This window comes from Schistocerca serialis, chromosome 8 (assembly GCF_023864345.2).
Source record: "Schistocerca serialis cubense isolate TAMUIC-IGC-003099 chromosome 8, iqSchSeri2.2, whole genome shotgun sequence".
NCBI lineage: Eukaryota > Metazoa > Arthropoda > Insecta > Orthoptera > Acrididae > Schistocerca > Schistocerca serialis.
The window spans coordinates 40593843-40612712 of record NC_064645.1 but is presented as its reverse complement, the minus strand read 5'-3'; the positions used below and the strand labels follow the sequence as shown (position 1 = coordinate 40612712).

General features: G+C 39.5%; 1 protein-coding gene across 1 annotated transcript in view; it reads left to right on the top strand.

The window, feature by feature from the left end:
• Positions 1 to 18870, top strand: part of LOC126416567 (uncharacterized) — a 116397-nt gene that overhangs the window by 45303 nt on the left and 52224 nt on the right. Inside the window, exon 2 of the mRNA XM_050084315.1 lies at positions 10837 to 11029. Within this exon, the coding sequence (XP_049940272.1) occupies positions 10837 to 11029 (193 nt within the window). The remainder of the gene's footprint in view (positions 1 to 10836; positions 11030 to 18870) is intronic.

Here is an 18870-nt window from a genome sequence, read left to right as displayed (position 1 = left end):
AATCTAAAATATATAAAAGACGAACATGACTGGACATGCCGTCAGTGCATTGTTAGTGTCACGAAAAATGAGGTAATGTACACGATAAAATCAAAAGAAAAAATAATAAGTGTGCTTACAGATGTTTTAATGACTATAAATATGAAACATGAGGAACTTCGACAGAAATATCAAGAACTGGAAACAAAATACAAAGAGATAGATCGAGATCATCGTTAACAGTCGTTCTGCGCAAAAAACGTGGCGTGTGCCGAAAAAAAACAATAAACAGAGAGTGAGTATAGTTCTGGTGATACTGCTATCAAATAAATTCACAGTACTAGATGAAGATTGTGATAAGACAATGAACAATGATGAACAAAAGTCAGTGACAAAACTTCCAATCAAGTGCACAGTCAAGAAAACATCTAATACCAAAAATAAACCAGTGAACATCAAACAACAAGTAGTTGTTCTTGGCAATAGCCACGCCAAGAAAACAGCAGAAAAAATAAATGAATACAGTACATTATTCATGGCAACAGATATGATGAAGCCCAGTGCAAATTTGACTGAGATAATTAAGAGCAGCAACTCACTTAGTAAGCTATCTAAGAATGATGCCATCATAATCATGGATGGAAGTAATGATGTATACAGAAATGAGGGTAAACATACAACTGAGTGTTTAAAAACTACATTGCTTGATCTGAAAGTTCCCAACATCATATTTACTAGCTTGCCTCACAGATACGACCTGCAAGACAATTCCATCGTACATCTGGCCCTTGCAAAAGTAAACAGACAGTTCTACAAAATATGCAAGTCCCATCAAAATGTAACATTTTTTGATCTTCCTGATGCCAGAGATTTGTTTACGTAACGTGGACTACATTATAATAACACTGGCAAGTCATATGTTGGCAAAATGCTAGCAAAATTAATACAAAAAGTTGATGACTTTGCAAGAAAACCAATTGCCATGCAACCAGTTTCGACCAAGGAAATGGAAAAACAGGAAAACAGTTTCAAAATCACACACATAGTCACAGCCACAGTGCCAGCTCAAATGGGAACATCACATCCAGAAGATGAGAAGGTGCCAGAACCAGCCTCAGAAGATACAGCAGAGATTGAAATTATCGTCACGAAAACTGTACCTACTCATCATCCAGATGCTCACACACGGGGAAACTGATGAAAGGGGCCAATTCTGTCAAAATTTGGCCCAATACAATGAATCCAGAACAAGTAGTCACCATTCAGGTGGATGTTCCATTACATTATAGTCAAATTAATTTTAAAGGCCCTCTACCTAATAATATATGCAGTAGTAATTTCAGTATGCACCTAAACATCAGAGGTCTGTCTGAAGGAATGATCAGGAAGCTTTATGATATATAAATTTTTCTAGAAAGTGTGAAACAATCTGTAAAAGTAATATGCCTTAATGAACATTGGCTAAAATCTGAAAATATCAGTCTCCTGAATAGACTTACAGTTATAAGCTGGCTTCCAGCTTTTGTAGGAACAATGGGTATGGAGGCTCTTGATTACTAGTTCATTCCACGGTAGACTATGATATCAGACAGAATTTTAGCCACCTGAATGAAGAAGGTACATTTGAAAGTTGTTGTATAGAACTTAAAGAGTATAACATATTCATTATCAGCATATATCGCATGCCTGGGTACCATATAAGCTCTGTATTTTTAGATACGTTTGACACATTGCTACATAAATTAAAAAGTGAGAAACTGTACAAGAAAGTGGTTATATGTGCTGACTTCAACATAGATTTACGGACTGATGACAAATTTTCATCACACTTAAAGAACCTGGTAGCCACAAATGGGTTAAATCTAAATTTTGATCAGTATACAAGAATTATAGCAACCTCTGCAACATGTATTGACCATATTGTAAGTAGTTATAATTATTATGTAAAAGAAAAGTTTCTTCTAGATTTAGGAGTATCAGACCATAAAATGCTATTTGTATCACTACCGAAGCAAAATTCAGTCTGCACAACAGAAAGATGCAGGAATTTCAGTCAAAAAAATGTGGAAGTATTTTACAAAAAACTAAGCCAAACCAAGTGGACAGTCAGCAAACACACTTCCACAAGTGACAATTACAATAACTTTTTAACATTCAATGAATGCTTCCCTTTTGTAACAGTGAGGACCAGGTCCCAAAAAAAATAGATCCTGGGTAACAAAAGGAATCAGAGTGTCTAGTGCTACTAAGAGGAAACTGCATATGGAGGCAAAAGTAAATCAAAGCCCTCAATTTCTTAAGTATGTAAGCACATACAAAAAACACATTCGTCAAAATAGTTAAACTAGCAAAACATACTGTGAATAATAACTTCATTTCAAATGCAAAAAACAAATCAAAAGGCCAATCTCACTGTTACCAATTTTCTCAAAAATATTTGAAGGAGCTGCATATGATCAGATCAAAAATCACAACTCATCTAACAGCATTATCTTAGGCAATCAATATGGTTTCAGAAAAGGCCACAGCACAATCCATGCAATAAATGAATTAGTCACAAAAGTCAGCAGATATCTTGATGATAGAATGTGTGTGTCAGGCACCTTTTGTGACCTGTCCAAAGTGTTCGACACAGTAAATCATGACCTGCTTCTCCAAAAATTGGCACGCTATGGTTTTCAAGGCAAATGTCTTAGCTGGATGTCATCATACTTGGCAAACAGAAAACAAAGAGTACTTATTAACATCAACGGCAAGAAATTTCTCTCTGGCTGGAAACACACTCAATTAGGTGTTCCACAAGGTTCAATATGAGGGTCACTACTTTTTCTGTATTATATTACTGATATGGCATGTCAGATCCAGTCTGATACTATCCTCTATGCAGATGAATCAACAGCTGTAATCTGTTGTAAGAACGAGGTAGACCTAATTCGTCATATTGAACAAACACTTGAGGAAGTGGAGGCATGGGTCACAAACAATAACTTGACATTAAATTTTACAAAAACAGAAATTGTTCATTTCACCACAAAGCAATCTGCACAGTCTCTAAGGTATATGGAAAAAAAATTAGAGACTGTATTCTGTGTCAAATTCCTTGGCGTATTAGTCAATAAAAACCTGTTATGGAGTCACCATGTGGACAACATACTGGGTCAACTGAATAGCCTTGCATATATTATGAATATCTTGTATAGTATTCCTGATTTAGCTGTAAGAGAAACTGTATACAATGCATATTTTGTTTCAGTCATTAGGTATAGTATAATTTTCTGGGGGTCTGAAAAAACAAATTTACTTAGAGCTTTTAGACTACAAAAAAGAATCATCCGAGAAATGGTGGGAGCAAAACCAAAGTAACATTATAAACCTTTATTTGTAAAACTAGATCTAATGAGCATTCCAAGCATATACATCTATGAAACTCTCACTTTCTCAAAAAGAAACCTACAACTTTTTGAGGACAACTTCTCCTTGCATCAATATGATACTAGATATAGAATGAGCTACATGTTACCCACCCACCGTTTAAAATCATATGAAGAAACCTGATACTATATGGGCATGTAATTTGCAAATAAAATATGGAAAGATATGGATAACCCAAATGCAAAAGGTACCAAAAGAGACCTGGAAAAATATCTGGAAGATAAATGTTACTATAGTGTAGAAGATTTTGTGAATGGCAACAATGCATTATAATTGTTATTAAAATACCTCTTTGAAGATGTTACACCATATATATTATTAGTTTATTGTCCATTTTTAGTATTATTATATATTGTGTAAACCTGACAATTCACCTATGTCACAATCTTTGATTGTATAATGCATGTTATGTGATAATAAAAATTGAAATGAAAAGAATTGAATTGAGCTGCAAGATGTAACTGTAATGAAGGTCACACCCCATACTGACAGTTGAGGGATCATTGAAAAAGGCAACGCAGGGTGTGTGGCGTGGCATGGCATGGCAGACAAACAGCGTGAGTATCCTCTCAGGAAGACATTATGCCTGTATGACAGTGGTTGTTCACCAGCTTATGCAAAGAGACTCTCAACTGGGCTCTTGTAAAGGTCACCATTGGTTAAGGAAGATTGTTGAATTATCATCTAAGATGGAGGGATATGCAGATAAATAATTGAAACACCTATATCCTAGTTTCAAACAGATAAAGGATCAGTATAAATGGGGGAGGGTTGTTACATCCACTCCCCTGAAAATACCGCAACATGATACATAAGACACTGGGGGGACCAGGTACAGCGTGCAGCCAGGTAAGACATGTGAGAAGACCGAGACAGTTTTCTAACAAGCACGAGTACAAGGAACTTCATAGTTTCAGTGAACTGAAGGGCAACAGCTCCAAGATGCAAAGATGGTGGAAGAAACCCATTGTGTCAACAGAAATTCATACAACTGGTTTTACGAGTGGAAAAGCAGATGCCATTGTCAATGCTCCACAAGTGAAGACAATTTAGACATTGGTGAAAAAACTGACAAAGGAGACAAATCCATGGAGAACTTCAACAGATCATGAAGTTGTCAAAGAAAAGGAAGTCAGAGCTGCCTGGGGAGGTGAGGGGTGGTAACAGGCCACAGTGTAGGGTTAATGACTATAGCAAAGAGAATGACTCTCAGGCTGGAGCCTCAAAGCACCACTTCTAAAGGACAAAGATGTCAAAAGAGGCTGAATCCACACATACCTTGGAAACCTAGTATTTTCAAAATTTCAAAAGGAAATGTGGCAGGCAGCGTAGGAAGCCCTACATGTATAGAGTACAGAGGGTACCAGTCCAGCAGGTGTTATAGGCTTCCTCCAAGACAGAACGAATGACCATAGCCTCTTATTTCCACAGTAAGCCATTCATGACATGGGATGAGAAAGTGACAAGATGGTCAATTGTAGAGCAGCGTGCATGAAATCTACACTGAGATGTGCTTAGTAGTTTGCGAGACTCCATGTACAATACCAACCGGCCATGAATTGTAGGTTCCATCACCTTGCAGACACAGCTAGAGAGATAAATGGGGGCAGTAGCTACAAGGACGATAATTATTCTTACCTGGCTTAGGTATGGTTGTAACAATGGATTCACTCCAGTGTCTGGGATAAATGCCATCTGTCCAAAAGTGAGTGTACATATCAAGGAGATTGTGCTTTCCTACAAAAAGAGAGGTGCTGCAACACCTGAACTTCCTTTAAATTTTTTTTTAATGCTTTTAGCATGCAAAACATCTATGGTCACAAGCATCCATTATGTGGCTGAGTGAAGGGTAAAAACAGGAATTTTGAATCAGCAGCAATGTGAGTGAAATTGAAGGAGGAGGGAAGCTAAAAACTGAAGGGAATCTTAGGAAGGTAGTATTGAAAGGGTGGTTGGGTGGGGGGGGGGGGGGGCGGGGGGTGGGGGGGGGGGGGGAGGTTCACTGAAAATAGCTTCAAATGACTCATGTCATCTCACTAACAGTTATAAACTCAAGGACACCATTGATGAGAGCAGGCTATCTGCTAAAATGGAAGATATATCTGGTGACAGCTGTAAACAGGCACATAATGGATTAAAATAGGGACACTGAAGTAAAAAGGGTCTCACCATTCAGGATTGAAAGCAGTGGGGACAGAGCAGGGGAGGATCCCCACTTTAAAAATGTTGATGTCTCAAAAGACAGTGCCCAATCTGGAGTCTGGTTAAAATTCCCTCCACCCGACAACAAGCCTGGGACGAAGAGGTTCAGCTACAGGGATGATATTTTTACTTTCCGTAATTTACTATCCTGAAGTGCAGACCAATGTGTGTCCATAGAAGAGCAACACGACATAAAACACACTGTAGATCGGTGAAGGAAAATACACAAACAGCAGTCCAAGGAAGAGAGACAGTAGCCTTTGTCACTATGTCAGCTGCCTTGCTTCCATGTATACCAACATGCCACAGAGGTGGCTCCAAGTGGAGCATGTGGAGGTAGTCCAGAATCTGGGGGACCTGAGGGTGCATGGGACAAAGAGCTTGGAGGCTGAGAAGAAGAGAGCTGAGTGAAGCTGATCATAAAATATACTGTATCCACTGATGGCAACAGATGTATTGCACAGCCTGGAGAAGAGCGTACAGCTCAGCAGCAAAATACAAACACTGGTCGGAAAGCCAAAATTTATTAGGGGTGTCCTCAATAATATAGCCATTCCCGACACCAAAGGGGGTCTTGGAGCTGTCAGTGTAAATAAATGTGGCATCCTCCATTTGTGTGCACAGAGCAGCAAATGTCTGATGATAAAGTATAGGGAGGTACTATCCTTGGGAAGTTGACATAGGCCACAGAGAAGGCAGGTCGGGGGGTGAAGCTGAGGTGCCGTTGTAGCCCCATTTGTCTCGAAAGTTTTGGGGAATTGGAAGGAAAATAAATGTAGCAGTTGAAGGAAGCATACTCATGGAGGAGTTAGAGAGGAAGGGCTGGCTGCATACCCTAAATTCAAGCAGGCATCGTAAGAAAGGGCATGGGTCGGATGAGCAGGAATAGAAGACAGATGACTAGCATAACGACTCAGAAGGACAGCTCACCAATAGTACAGTGGAGATTCAGCAGTCACAGTGTAAAGGCTCTCCACAGGGATAGTGTATAAAGCTTTAGACACTAAACACAATCCATTGTGGTGGACCAGATCTAGGTGCCGAAGAATAGATGGCTGTGCAGAGGAGTAAACTTACCTGCCACCGTCCAATTCTGAGTGCACTAAGGGGTGATATAGAGGGAGGAGGACCACTAGATCAGTTCGCCAGGAAGTTGCACTCAGAACACGCAGGTTGTTGAGAGATCGCAGACAGTGAGCCAAAGGATATGAAATGTGGGAAGACCAGCATAGATTTCTGTCAAATGTAAGTCCCAAGAAATTGCTAACATCCATTAATGGAAGTTCAACAGGGTCTAGATATAGAGGAGGGGGATAATACTCTGTGCCACACCACAATTTTAGCACAGATGGTCTTACTGGGAGAAAATCTGAAGCCGGTTTCAATACTTGATGTATGGAGGCAATGAAGACATTCTTGAAGAGCTGTTAGTCTGTTCTGTTGAGAGCTGTAGTAGATTGCAAAATTGTTGACAAAGAGGGAGCCCAAGACCTCCAGAATGAGACAATCCATAATATGGCTATTGTTAGATGTTTCCTGAGAAAATTGTTCACAATATAAATGGAGAGAGCAACAAGATGGCCAACTGTGGAATGATGCTTCCAGAAACTGCATTCTGCAGGTGTTAATAGGAGTCAGGTCTCCAACCACCAGCCTAATGGGCAATTTACTATCTGCTCTAAAACCTTACATACACTACTCGAGAGAGAGAGATTGCACGATAGATGGAGGGGAGATTAAACTTCCTGGCAGATTAGAATTGAGTGTGCCGGACCGAGACACAAACTCGGGACCTTTGCCTTTCATGTCCAAGTGCTCTACCATCTGAGCTACCCAGGCACAACTCATGCCCCGTCCTCACAGTTTTACTTCTGCCAGTATCTTATCTCCTACCTTCCAAACTTTACAGAAACTCTCCTGCGAACCTTGCAGAACTAGCACTCTTCAAAGAAAGGATATTGCGGGGACATGGCTTAGCCACAGACTGGGGGATGTTTCCAGAATGAGATTTTCACACTGCAGTGGAGTCCGCACTGATATGAAACTTCCTGGTAGATTAGAACTGTGTGTCAGACCAAGATTCGAACTCGGGATGTTTGCCTTTCACAGGCAAGTGCTCTACCATCTGAGCTACCCAAGCACGACACACCCCCATCCTCTGGCAGAAGAAAACCTATGAGGACGGTGTGTGAGTCATGCTTGGGTAGCTTCGATGATGGGGCATTTGCCCGCGAAAGGCAAAGGTCCCGAGTTCGAGTCTTGGTCTGGCACACAGTTTTAATCTACCAGGAAGTTTCATATCAGCGCACACTCCGCTGCAGAGTGGAAACCTCATTCTGGAGGGGAGACATTTGCGCTTTCCGGCATTTGGAACAGGAATGACAATAGCCTCCCGCCACCTTCTGGGAAAGATTCCGTCGACTCAAAGTTGATTTTAAAGGTGAAGGAGGTAGCACAGAGTAGGTTATGATAGATTCAGCAACATTTTGATGTGGATATCATCCAGTCCCAGAGCAGAAGACTGTGAGGGGCAGAGTGCATGTCCGAGTTCCTGCATAGAATAAATGGCACTGCAGCTAATGCGATTCTGAGAGGAAAAAGCAAGAGGTTGTCCTCCAGTGCTGAGCACGTAGGGCACTGGAAACTAATCTACATTGCTACTAGAAGGCAAGGACTATCTCATAGGAACTGATCATCCTGTCCTTCGAGAGACAGAACTGGGTCGGGCTGTATACGTCTGGGCAGTATCAATGGTAGAGCTCAACATTTCATTGAGGTGTTCAGTCTTCTTATGCTTTGCAAAAACTCACACTGGTGCTCCAACTTCCTTGAAGAGATACTGGGAGACAAAAGAATTAAATCGTGTTGTAATGATGAGAAGAGCAGCAATGTAAATACACTTTGTGGGACACACAACTAAAAATTACACAGGCAGATTCATTGTTCGTCTTCCATTTTCAGAAGAGCTAGGTCAGTTAATCATTTCTTTTCACACTGCAGCAAAATGCTTCTCTCAGACTGAACAAAGCTAGTGACACAACCAAAGTTTAAGAAAGCTATACAGAGTTTCTGAGAGACTACAAAGACTTAGGACTCAAGGAACCAGTAGTCGTGACAGATGCCCTTTTGTATTGCATGGCACATAGTACTGTCTCTGAGAAAGCCAGCTGGACTACTGAAATGAGAGTAGTGTTTGACTGTTCAGCCAAAGTGAACAGAATTTGTCACTAAACAATTTTCTAATGATAGGAACAACCATTCGACAGGATTTGTTATCCACAATATTGCCTATCTGCAGACAGTGCACTGCCTTCACAGCAGATATAGAGAAGACGTATCAACAAGTTCTGGTGACAGATGAAGATCACGCTTGCTGACAAATATTGTGGAAGAGTGACTGATTTGCACCACTTCAGGAATACCAATTAAAGACCTTCCCAAATCAAACTGCTTGTGCAACGTTTCTTGCAGCATGGTGTCTGTTACAATTAGCTCACAAACAGAGTAAGCAGACTGAAGCAGCAAACATTTAAATTAATCATTTCTATGTCAACCATCTAATCTCAGACTGTGATACAATAGGGGCTGCAATTAAGCTCCAGCAAGATCACGTGAAGGTATTTATGAAAGGTGGATCCTCAGTATGGAAATGGTGCACCGACAGTTCAAAACTACTCTAAAATGTCCCCTCAGTGGTGCCAGAAACACAACTACATTTACATCTTGATAATGATGAGGTTGTTAAAATTTTAGCTTTACTCTAGCATCCAGAATCTTTTGAACAATGTCAAACCAGCACCTAATGTCTACAGCTTCACAAAATGCACTGTACTGTCTGTTACATCATCAAATTTTTATCCATTTGGATTAACTAGCCCATTGTGATCACAATGAAGATAGTTTGCAATGACTATGGCAACATAAGTTAATGTGAAATGATTCCTAGTCTTTCGAGTTGCAGTCCTTATGGCAGACACTACACAGTGAAAGTCGTATGAGAGACAGCATTTGTGTTGATCATAGACTCATTTCAGGAGGGACACCTGTCAGCATACAGAAGTCAGTACAAGATCTGGAGGATCATCGAGAGAATGACCATTTGCCTCCGTTTCATGTACCAGAGACCTATCTGAAAATTACTGGAAGCAGATCCCAAACAGCAAAAATATCTACACAGTTACTTTTACATTACACTGCACTCTCTGAGATACACGAGCTAAATAACACAAAGTTAGTTTTATTGACTTTCTAAGCAATGCGTGTTAAGCTCATGATTCACAGTGAAAAGAATACCTATCTGTGAAGTGCATGTGGTATCAATTTAAAAACCAGGAAAGTATTTTAAGAAGATTTTAGGAAGTTCATATGGCCACTATTGTAGCAAGAAGAGTGGCTCTTCTATCATTTTAGAAAGGTACTTGGGTGTGTAACTGTAGAAAATAAATATTTTTGGTGATTGTAATGTTTAATGAATACCAACTGGGATGTAACCTATTACTTTGGTAATGTTATATATTTCACAATGTCTATAGTACCAATGAATGATGGTGGCTGCCATGAAGTCACTTTTTAGTTCAAATGAATGATTTAAACTTTTCTATGCTTTAGGAGATTTCTCTCTTGTGCATGAAATCTGGTGGAGGTGAATGAAGAATTTCTGCAGGATGGGACAACAATAGCTGCTCTACAATGCTTCACTGTACCTGCTGATGCGAGTGCTTTATTCCATGCCATCTCATCCTGGTTCAGTGATATGTCTTGCCCTTAGATCTGTGAGCACTGTGACAACTGTCATTACATCAGGAGAACAAAGATGAAGTTGAGCTGTCATTAAGATTCTGCATAGTAACAACTAATCCACGTATTGCCTTTAGTTATTAACACATTAGAGCTGACGAACCTACTAGTTACGTTCACTATGTTTGAACCATAAAATTTGATGGACATATGTCGTACATTCTTCACTTCTGTCTTACTTATTTGTGATTTAAACACATATTTTATGTTTGTAAATGGCGAGAATAACTGTTTAGCTTGTTGTAAGTGCACTGTTGATGGGTAGTGCACACCAGTCTCTCTTGAATGGTCTCAGTGTTAAGTGAAATGTGCGTGGACTCTGAATTTTGTTGAAGGGTGTTTTGTTCTATGCCGGCTGCCATGTTGTGCCATTGTGCAAAACCCTCCCATATGTAAAAACATATAAATAGTGAATATGGCTAACAGAAGTCGCTTGTCAAACTTGGATATTGAAGACCTCTTGAACAATGGTTCAGAAATCGACAATCTTTTGGATAACCTCAGTGGTTTTTCAGAAGATTACGATGACTCACGTGAGCTGGAGAGCGAAACCTCTGCTGCTGATAGAAATGGTGGTAGTGAGTATGAAGAGGCTAATGCACAATTTTCTATTAGTCAGGTTTGTCATTCAGTTCAACATCCTGCCCTTCATAATGAATGGTCTCATTCTGATGCACTCCCTGAATTACCTCTGTTTGAAGAAACAAGTGGAATTCAGGTTCCTGTTGATGCATTATCAACAGAACTAGACTGTGTGTTGCAATTCTTTGATCACAGCATGTTTCTAAAAGTCAAGTCAGAGACAAATATATATGCTACAGATATTATTTCTGAACTTTTCCCATCAGAACAGAATCAAACCAAAATCTTTATGGAAGAAATGGAGAGCAGTGAGGATACACAAAGTATAACATTTTTTACAATCGTTTTGCATGTGTGTGTTGCAAAGAAACCCTAACTTAGGGATTATTGATTTGAAGACCCTGTGCTTGCTTCATCATTTGCTTCTCTGCTAATGTCACAAGATATAGTATTTCTCATATTCATGATGCTGCATGTGAACAATAATGCACTATGAATACTTCAACAAGAACCAGGCCATGGCCATCTGCAGAAAATAAGAACAGTTTGGGACTTTTTCACAGAAAGATGCAGAAAAGTCTTTTAGCCATCACAAAATCTGACTATCCTTTTCAAGGAAGAATTGGATTGTATGTTTATATGAAAGGCAAACCAGAAAAGTAGTCCGCAGCTCGTGGTCGTGCGGTAGCATTCTCGCTTCTCGTGCCTGGGTTCCCGGGTTCGACTCCCGGTCAGGGATTTTCTCTGCCTCATGATGATTGAGTGTTGTGTGATGTCCTTAGGTTAGTTAGGTTTAAGTAGTTCTAAGTTCTAAGGGACTGATGACCATAGATGTTAAATCCCATAGTGCTCAGAGCCATTTCAAACATTTTTGAACCAGAAAAGTATGGGATAAAACTGTATGATGTAAGTGTTGCTCAAATGGGTTTACATGTGTGATGCTGAAGTTTATACTAAAGGAAAAGGAAATGTTGACAATTCTGTCAAATCCCTGCTGTTGAGGCTATGTTCTTCCTACTTGGGAAAAAGACAAGTGGTATATATAGACAGATTTTATATAAGTCCTGCAGTCCTTGAAGAACTATGGGAAAGAAATACATTGGAAATTGTAACTGTCATGAAGAACAAGATAGGTTTGCCTAGAGACCCTAATAAATCAAGAACTAAAGAAAGGAGAAATGGCATTTTGTTGCAAATAGGATGACAAATGTGCTGTACCCATGTTGTTAACACTTATCTGTGTAAAATCCCGGAGTGGATATGGAGATGTAGTAAAGCCAGAAGTTGTACTAGACTACAAATTGTCTAAAACAGCTGCTGCCAGAGGAGACCAGCTGATGAGTTACTATCCCTTCCAGTGAAAGACAGTAAAATGGTAGAAAAAGAATTTCTTCCATATTTTTATGGGGGCAGTTGTGAATGCCAACATTATTCACAATACCAAAATATGAAAAAAGAGTACATTAGAAGATTTTACCCATAAATTAGCAAAGCAATTTGTTCAAAAAGGAGAAGCGGAGCTAAATAAGGACACACATTCAGCATCTGGAGTTGCAAGTGCAAACAGACTCACAGAGCATCATTTTCCTTATAAACTGCCACAAACAGAAAAGAAAGGAAACCTAATCAGAAGATGCAAGGTCTGTTGGGAAGAAAGGAAAGCTGCAGGAACGGTAGTGAGGAAAGAGACCAGATACTACTGTAGCCCATGTAACACAGGCGTTTGTGTTCCCGAGTGTTTTGGAAGATTTCAGCCAGAGGAAAATTCTCTAATTTGTAAAAACGAGAAAAAAATATTTTCCAATAAAACACTTTGCCTATAAGAGAAGCATCTAGTATTTCCTGCTAACAAGTGATATAAAGCCTACCCTTTCTGACGATTTATGAAAATTTTTCCAATTCGGGGAAAAATAAAAATTCTGAAAACAGTATCTTTAGAATGGTATCTACAAATCCCTGTACAATACTAAATGTATACATATTCATAAAGAGGAAGGATTGAAGGCTAAGCTGATACACTGCCTAAAGTAGATTAGTGAATTTATTAAGAAATTTTAACATGTAGCAAATTTTCTCAGGATCCAAATATTAACTGATTTGCTGACCTGTTAGGCTCCAATGTGTTAAGGAGAGTCTCTCTCCTAAATGAAGAGTCAGTATGTGAGTATTCTTTGAGAAATCTTTTGGGTTGTTCAGTAAAGAATTTGGACTTGAGACAACATTTCAGTTACCAGTGAAAAAGAAGTTACAAAATTGTGGTGTCAGGAAACAGACTGGAGTGGAACACATAATGAGAATGAAGTGGAGATAAATAAGATATGTGGGAAGGAGTCAATATGATTGAATAAGATGGGAATGTGCACAGCAACACACAAAAGGAGGAAGTATTGTGATGGCTCAGAACCCTGTTCTGATAAAATTTGCAAGCACCCTGTAAGGAGGCCAAGAAGGGGTCCGGGCTAATCATATGCTACAAAAGCAAACTTTTTGCTACTGGTGAAACTTACCCTCTCTGCCAGTCTCAGAAGTGCTCCCTGCACTCTCGCTTTCCACTTCAATTGGTGGGAGCTCTTCCTGCAGCGGGCCTGATTGACAGAAAAAGAAATTTTGAGTTAATTTATCAAATACTTTATCTGCAAAATTAAAAGAACCAAATGAGAAACTTAGATAGTTTCACGATGAAATGAAAAAGAACAGAATCAATTATTTCAATCTTTTAGAGTCCCTGCTATTCAGTGTATAACTGAGCATCTAACCGACTCAATTATGTACAAGAATCAAAATTACTAACGATGTTCCAGAAAGCCAGAACTTTACTCCAGTTGCAGGCTGGCTATCAAAAGACCTTCAGGGTCAAACAATCTTTTAATGCCAACATTTCACATAAATATTGAACAAATTTTAAAATTTGAAATTATGTAGTAATTTACCTATTAAAACATACAATATTATGTTACAAGGTAAATTCACTATGGCAAGTTTTATAGTTACAAACTGTGTGTATGACCATATATGCAGCCTCACTCACTGCAGGCATAAACCCACATTTTATTAATCCAGTTTTTTTGCAAAGAGAGCACCTAGTGACTAGCAAAAAACTTCACCTAAAATTTCAAACTATAATTAATTTTTCTCAGGAATACCCACACAATATATTAGGAAAAATGTTTGTCACTTAGGCCTACTACATTTTTGCTGTTCATGCAGTTAAATTGCCACATAAAACACATACATTGTAACACTCCTTTCATTACTTAGAGATGGGTACATGTAGCCAGAAGTATGAGTAGCAGATGGGATGGGGTATTTCTCAGCTGGAATCTTTCTAGAGGTGAGGCAGGAAGAAAAACTGATGGGTATGGCAACTGTATTGAGTAGGAGACACACTAGGAATGAGGCAGAAGTGGGTGGTGCAGCATCTGGTTGCTGCCTTAAAATCAAGCCTTATACCACACAACACAGGGCTGCCTGTTGCTGCCACGTTAAGAGGCCTGAAACCCAAACTCTGTGCAGCTCATCTTGTCTGTGCCAGCCACAGCATAGTTCCCATCCATGAGCCATGTGACACTAGACAATTTTCCAGTATTCCTCCACTGGTCAGCCTTTACAGGTCACTGTACCATGGCTCACCACCCAATCCAAGTTCCAGACTCGACACCAACTATCTACTTTGTAGTGCCAAGACTATATTCCTAGGAGTGTGTTACACAATATTGCTATTGCCAGTGCAACCTATACTGATGGTGCCTACAGCAGTGTTTGTCAGTTGTTACAGACAGAGTGCAGGACTGGAAGTTTCAAGAATAATTCTCCTATTAGTGACAATCTCTTAGTGGATCAAGATGATCTCTACCTTGCCTTCAGTAGAAAGTTGTTTCATTTGCTGCATTTTATCACATACAGTCTGTTTTGCAATGAAGCTCTATTCTTCTTGGCTACTCAGGAATATCTGTCTTTTTGAGCAATTTTCATTACTTATTCCCAGTGTCTTGTGTTCCATCAGGTAGACTTTCTCTCTGTGTTTATGTGCTACCAAACAGTGTTTGCACAGTTTTGCTCCGTGTTTAAAAAACATTGCTTCTGTTTCCTTTGGGTTGCAGATGACCATACACTTTTGTTCTCTCAAGTTCTGTGATTCTTTGACTCATTCTTACTCAATTTATCTTGTCTCTGTCTTGTGCTACTTCATTCTGGTGTCTTTCTGCCAGTGTCATTCCATCACACCATCCCTCCTCCATGATGTCCTTGCCTGACTCCTGTATTTTTCTTCCAGGTCTTCACTTCCTGAATGGCACTTCCATCTCCTCTGTGGGGATGACTGTTGTCAAATTTTTGCTGCTCTTGCAGTCACAACTTTTCCTCCGAGTGCAACACACAACATTGGAATCTGGGACATCGCCAGTGCAACTTGTAATCCTCAACTTGCACCTTTGAGAATGATTCTCACATTAGTGAAAACCCTACAGCCTATCAGGTCTATTTTTATGTTGCTTTCTCTAGGAAGCTGATTCACTTGCTCAGCATTATCATGTACCTTCTGTGTTGCAATGAAGTTCTAATGTTCATGGCTACCTGGGCACATTTCTCTTCTTGTGCATGGATCATTCACAATCGGTGGTATGTAGGACCATGAGAGTGGCAGGTGGGGCAAGGGAGTTTCCTGTTGGACTCCCTATAGCGAGGTGAGGCAGGAAGACAAATTGGTCTTTGAACAGACTGTAGCAAAAGACTTAATGGGAAAAAATTTATGAGCATAGGGAGTTGCATCCCAAATAAATTAAGACAACATGAAGTGATACCGTATGTACATTATCTTTGGATACTTCTTATCCATTATTCTCTCCTCATGTGTCACCTCCTCTATCCTATGTGTTTCAGTTGTTACCACTATACTATTTACTACCAACATTTTCATTTCAGAGGTGATCAGCTCATGTATCATAAAGTAGATCTTGTAAACCTTATTTCTGCTTACTGGATTCTTCATTACCCCCTACCTACACTATGTGATCAAAAGTATCCATCCAGACATGTGGTTGAAAGTGACTTAAAAGTTTGTGGCGCTCTCCATCGGTAATGCTGGAATTCAATATGGTGTTGGCCCACCCTTATCCTCGATGACAGCTTCCACTCTCGCAGTCATATGTTCAATCAGTTACTGGAAGGTTTCTTGGGGAATGGCAGCCCATTCTTCATGGAGTGCTGCACTGAGGAGAGGTATCGATGTCAGTTAGTGAGGCCTGGCATGAAGTCGGCATTCCAAAACATCCCAAAGGTTTTCTATAGGATTCATGTCAGGACTCTAAAAGAAACAAGACATCAGAGAATACTCCAAGAGCATTTTGTGCACCATACTAAAATGCATAATTCAGCTTAAAGTGCACATTCATATGTGCAGATTCGGATATGAATTTTCTTGGAGTACCGGTACTGTATTATCTAATGTTTGGTTCTTCATTATGGCAGAATGTCATACGTGCTAGAAGATGAAAACATGCACTTTTGAAATGCAGTGAACAGTTGAAACTAGCCAATAGTGTGGTAAGAAACACTATGTTTCAAATAAATTGACTCTCTCATTGGAAAAGATTAATGAAAGCCAAATTTCTTTAGCAAATCGACAAAAATAACTTCATTGTTGTGCAAGGTGATTAATACATGGCTGTCAGAAAGGTGGAAATAAAATAAAATAAAATCTGAAACTAATAACATATTTTAGCCTTCCGTACTCGTGTCAGTGTATTTTAATTCACTTGATGGCTCCCGGCCACAGAAATCCATTTTGTTTTTATTTGACGTGACAGCAATGAATGAAGAGGAAGCAGCAAAATCACTAAATGTAAAAGCCGGTCACGTGGAGATTATCAAATTTCCAACACTAACTCAGACTGCTCTGTGCATCAGGAAAAAAACCTCGCAATCAATATTGGATGGGATAATTTGTAACCGGGAGAACAAGAACTATTCAGAAAATTTGCATTCTTTATTGCCTATAGCTAATAACTTGCTTTTTTGTGTGAAATAAAATTAAATATATGATACATGAAATCAGTAGAAGAGACAAGGAAGACAGTACACATTTCTTCAGTCCATAAGTTCTAGCATTTTTCTCTCCAACCTTGTTACAGCTTTACATGGCATGCTTTCCTTTCTGGGAAAGAATATATTACCTCATCAAAGGTTGTCAAATGTTTTGCTACATGAAAAAAAGGAATCTCTAATACTGAGAAAGTTGTTAATACATACAGTACTCAAGACTTGTGCGGTTTCTCAATCTGATTACATGTATTTTGTCACTGTCTGCTAGATAAAATGAAATAGGCCTGTCTAATATCGCAGCTACTGTAACACACACCAAATAAACGAGACTGTTTTGGCACAAATGGTCATTTTTATAACACAAGAAAATATAATTCACGAAGTACCAATATCAAATGCCTATCTGGCCTACTACAAGCAAAAAGATTTATCTTCACTTAAAACTTCCGGGCTGATAGGCTGTGGTCAAAGTGTAAAACTGTCTCCTGACGTTTCGTCTCTGACTGCGGGAGACATCCTCGGAGGTAAGTGAAGACAATACCGGCCGAGAAAGTTTACATTGCATGAAAAAGATTTATGTTCGGAAATAGTTTCACATTTCATTCATATGCTCCAGCTTCTCAAGCATGAGATTGAAAAGTAGGAGTATGAAATTTTCATATAAATTTGGAATTATGTTATTCTTCCAAACTTTGTGTGATGTCCCTGTTTCTTCTCCTTCCTCATTCTTCCAAACAATCTTGTCATCACTAATTCTGTAACTTATTCTCCGGTTCACTTTGCTGGCCCTGCCACAATCAATGCTTTAGTTATCCCGCGTTTATTCTCTGGTCAGACGATATTATGTGTTCATACAACGCGTTTTCCATGCAACTCAGGTGGCTACTACCCTGGATAGTACAACTGGTCCTTACTAGTTTTGTGGTCTGCCCAAAAATTTTCTATCAAAATTTAATTTTCTTGGATACACCAAGAAGAAAATACGTAATGCTTCTTACCTATGATCCCTGTTAGTCGTTTATTTCCACTCTGGTAGTCTGAATCCATGGATTTTGCTGGTAATTATAACAATGCTGATCATTCGCAAACACAATCATCCACATAAACAAACAGCAATTGCCATTCACAGTTCAGCTTTATTCTGCTCAGCTCATAGAGCTCCGTCCCCTTCTGTCTGCAGGAAAGTTTATTTGTAGATGTGACACTGATTCCCCTGGCAGATACATGACATACACTATACATGCAATCAAAATTCAACTTATTATTCATTAAGAAATAAACTTAGAATATGTTCTAGAATGTTCAAAAACCAACAGGGATTCATTTCAAAATTATTTGAATAATCAACAGACCAACGTGCGCTGGATACTAGGTGCTTTGTGAAACAAGGTTTCTTTCCTCAAGAATATGAATTTGGTGGCCCCTTCCTATTCCCCTGAAATTGCCGCCCATGGTAGATGCCCCGGTTTGCCCCCAGTGAATCTGGCAACTTGCACGCGCCAGTAAAATTTTTCTGGGTAGCATTTTGCTGCAGCTGCTGCTTATAGAGTTGACAGTCGTACTTCTGTAGCCAGAAGCAGGAGAAGGTACTATACATGCATGACTCAACTGCGCATGTGCATGAGCCCGCGCTGCTCAAACAAATCTAAAATAAACAGTTGTGACACCATGCTCATCAATGACGGAGGCAATTTGTTGTTATGAAGCACTTAACAGTCCTCCTAAGGCCTAAGGTTAGAGGGACCCCCCCTTGGGCGAAACGATAAAATACCTGACGGCTTACCAGAGAGGACATTATCATCGTTGATAAAGAACGTCCGTCCTCAGAGACCAAAAACA